General features: G+C 45.6%; 1 protein-coding gene across 1 annotated transcript; it reads right to left on the bottom strand.

The window, feature by feature from the left end:
- Positions 1-138: 138 nt before the first annotated feature.
- Positions 139-1,662, bottom strand: LOC111377693 (the record flags this gene model as incomplete). The annotated part of the gene is made up of 3 exons (XM_023000823.1): positions 1,245-1,662; positions 526-1,178; positions 139-440 (listed from the first exon to the last, which is right to left on the bottom strand). Coding segments are annotated over exons 1-3 (1,373 nt in total), but the record flags the coding sequence as incomplete, so codon positions are not given.
- Between the last annotated feature and the right edge of the window lie 655 nt (positions 1,663-2,317).

The following is a 2,317-nucleotide window of genomic DNA, read 5'->3' as shown; positions in this document are numbered from 1 at the left end:
ATAGCTGTCTTTTGGGCACGCCTTATTGAGATCTGTGAAGTCGATGCAGACCCTCCATTTACCACTGATTTTCTTCACAAGAACAACATTAGCGAGCCAATTAGGGTATTGGACTTCCCTTATAAACCCCGCTCTCACCAGTTTGCCGACCTCTTCCTAAATGACCACACGTCTTCCGACGCAAACTGCTTCTTCCTTTGCTTAACAGGTTTGGGCCCTGAGCTTATATTGAGTCTATGGACAGCTACTTCAGGGTCTATCCCTGGCATATCCTTAACCTTCCATGCAAAAATATCGATGTTGCGGGATAGACAATTGATGACTTTCTCCCAGAGGCTGGCCTTGAGATCCCGACCAATAGTTACCGTTTTTTCGTGCTCGAGCTCGGTCACTTCCAATTCCTCAACCGGGGCAAGTTTACTTCTTGGCTTGAGCTCAGTCTAAAAGTTGCATAATGTCTGTACTCATTCCTCGAATGCTAGTAACATAGCAATGTCTGGCAGCTATTTGGTCCCATCGAACTACTCCAATGCCATGGCCTGTTGGGACCTTCATGGCCAGGTGGAAAGTGGATACAATAGTCTGGATCTTATTTAGTAGGGGCCTTTCGAGAATGATGTTGTAAGCCATAGGGGTATTAACCACTTGGAATGGTGTGATCTCCGTCACTTGTGTATTACTAGAACCTAATGTAAGCGATAGCTCGATGATGCCCTCAGGGATAATGACTCTACCACCAAATCCCTGTAGAGGAGTTTTTACTGCTTTGAGCTGTTTGGGAGAGAGCCCCATTTTAGCGAAAGCCTCCTGTGATAGTATGTTTGCTGCACTTCCATTATCAACCAAAATCCTCTTTACTTCAAAGTTAGCCACAATTGCAGAGACGACCAAGGCATCATCATGAGGATATGATACTCCTTCCAAATCTCTTGCTCCAAAGGTAATGTCTTCAAGTTTATCGTGGGATTCCTTTGAGGTATGAGCATGTTGGCGGGCATATTGCTTTCGCCCACTATTTGTGTCTCCTCTAGATGCTATGCCTCCAATGATAACATTAATGGTCCCGGCAGTGGGTTGAGCACTGCTTCCGGCTCCAGGCTCTTTCTGATTGCCACGGTCATTCCTCGGGCGTTTATCATGACCAATGTAATTCCTTAAGAGTCCTCTTTTAATGAGGACTTCAATTTCCCGCTATAAGGCTTGACAATCCTTCATGGTATGCCCATGATCCCGGTGAAATTCACAATATTTGCTCCTATCTCTTGTGTCAGGGGGCGACTTCATTCTTGAAGGCCACTTTAATTCTTTCATATCTTTGATCTCAATTAAGATATTTGCCTTGGATGTGTTTAATCGGGTGAGGGGCCCTGGAGGACCTTCATTCTTGCGCTTTTCCCTAGGATATTCAGGCCGAGAAACGGGATAATGTTGTTTCTTGTTCTCGGCCTTTTCATAGAAAGGACCAGGTCTCCTTGGATTCAGTGTTTCCTCCATATTAATGTATTTTTTAGCTCGGGTGAGGAGCTCGGTCACTGTCTGCGGCGGGGTCTTTGATAAGGACATCTTGAAAGCTTCACATCTTATGGCGTAAGTGAGGGCGGAGATAGCCGCTGTGATGTGAAGGTCGGGTATTTGAAGTCTTTCTTTGTTAAACCTTGTCATGAATCCTCGTAGGGTTTCATTTGGTCCCTGACGAAGTTACATGAGAGAGACCGCGGTCTTTCTAATCCGCTCGCTACTTGCAAAGAAAGCTAAGAACTTATCAGCCAAATCTGAGAATAAGGCTATAGAGTTGGGCTCCAATGTTGAGAACCAATCCCTAGCAACATTAATCAGCGTTTTGCGGGAAGGCTTTTCACATAACCTGATCCGGTGCTACTTACAAATTCATGACATCAGTATATATATTGAGATGTTTGATTGGGTCGGTTGTCCCATCATACTCTTTAATGCGAGGATATTTGAATCTATCAGACAGGGGATATGACAGTATCTCCGGCGTGAATGGAGTGTTAGTGGTAAAACTCGTTGGCCCTTGAGCATTCCGTTGCAGGCCAGCTATAATTTATTCTTGAATGATTCGGGCAATCTCACCTAAATCCATGGCGACCGATCTCGAGCCCGAGGCCATGTTACGAATACCTGAGGTTCCTACTCTGCCAGTTGCGGGGTTTGGTGGTCGGGCTGAGCATCAGCCATAAAACCATCATGCTCTGCTTACGCTGGTGATGGATGCGAATTTCTTTGACTTAACAGTTGCGTAAGTGTGGCCACTACTGACAGAGCTCTTCAAAGGCTTCGGTTGTGACGACCACTG

This window comes from Olea europaea, unplaced genomic scaffold (genome assembly GCF_002742605.1).
Source record: "Olea europaea var. sylvestris unplaced genomic scaffold, O_europaea_v1 scaffold17089, whole genome shotgun sequence".
Classification (NCBI taxonomy): Eukaryota; Viridiplantae; Streptophyta; class Magnoliopsida; order Lamiales; family Oleaceae; genus Olea; species Olea europaea.
Note: the sequence above shows the minus strand (reverse complement) of the source record. Positions and strands in the feature narration are given on the sequence as shown.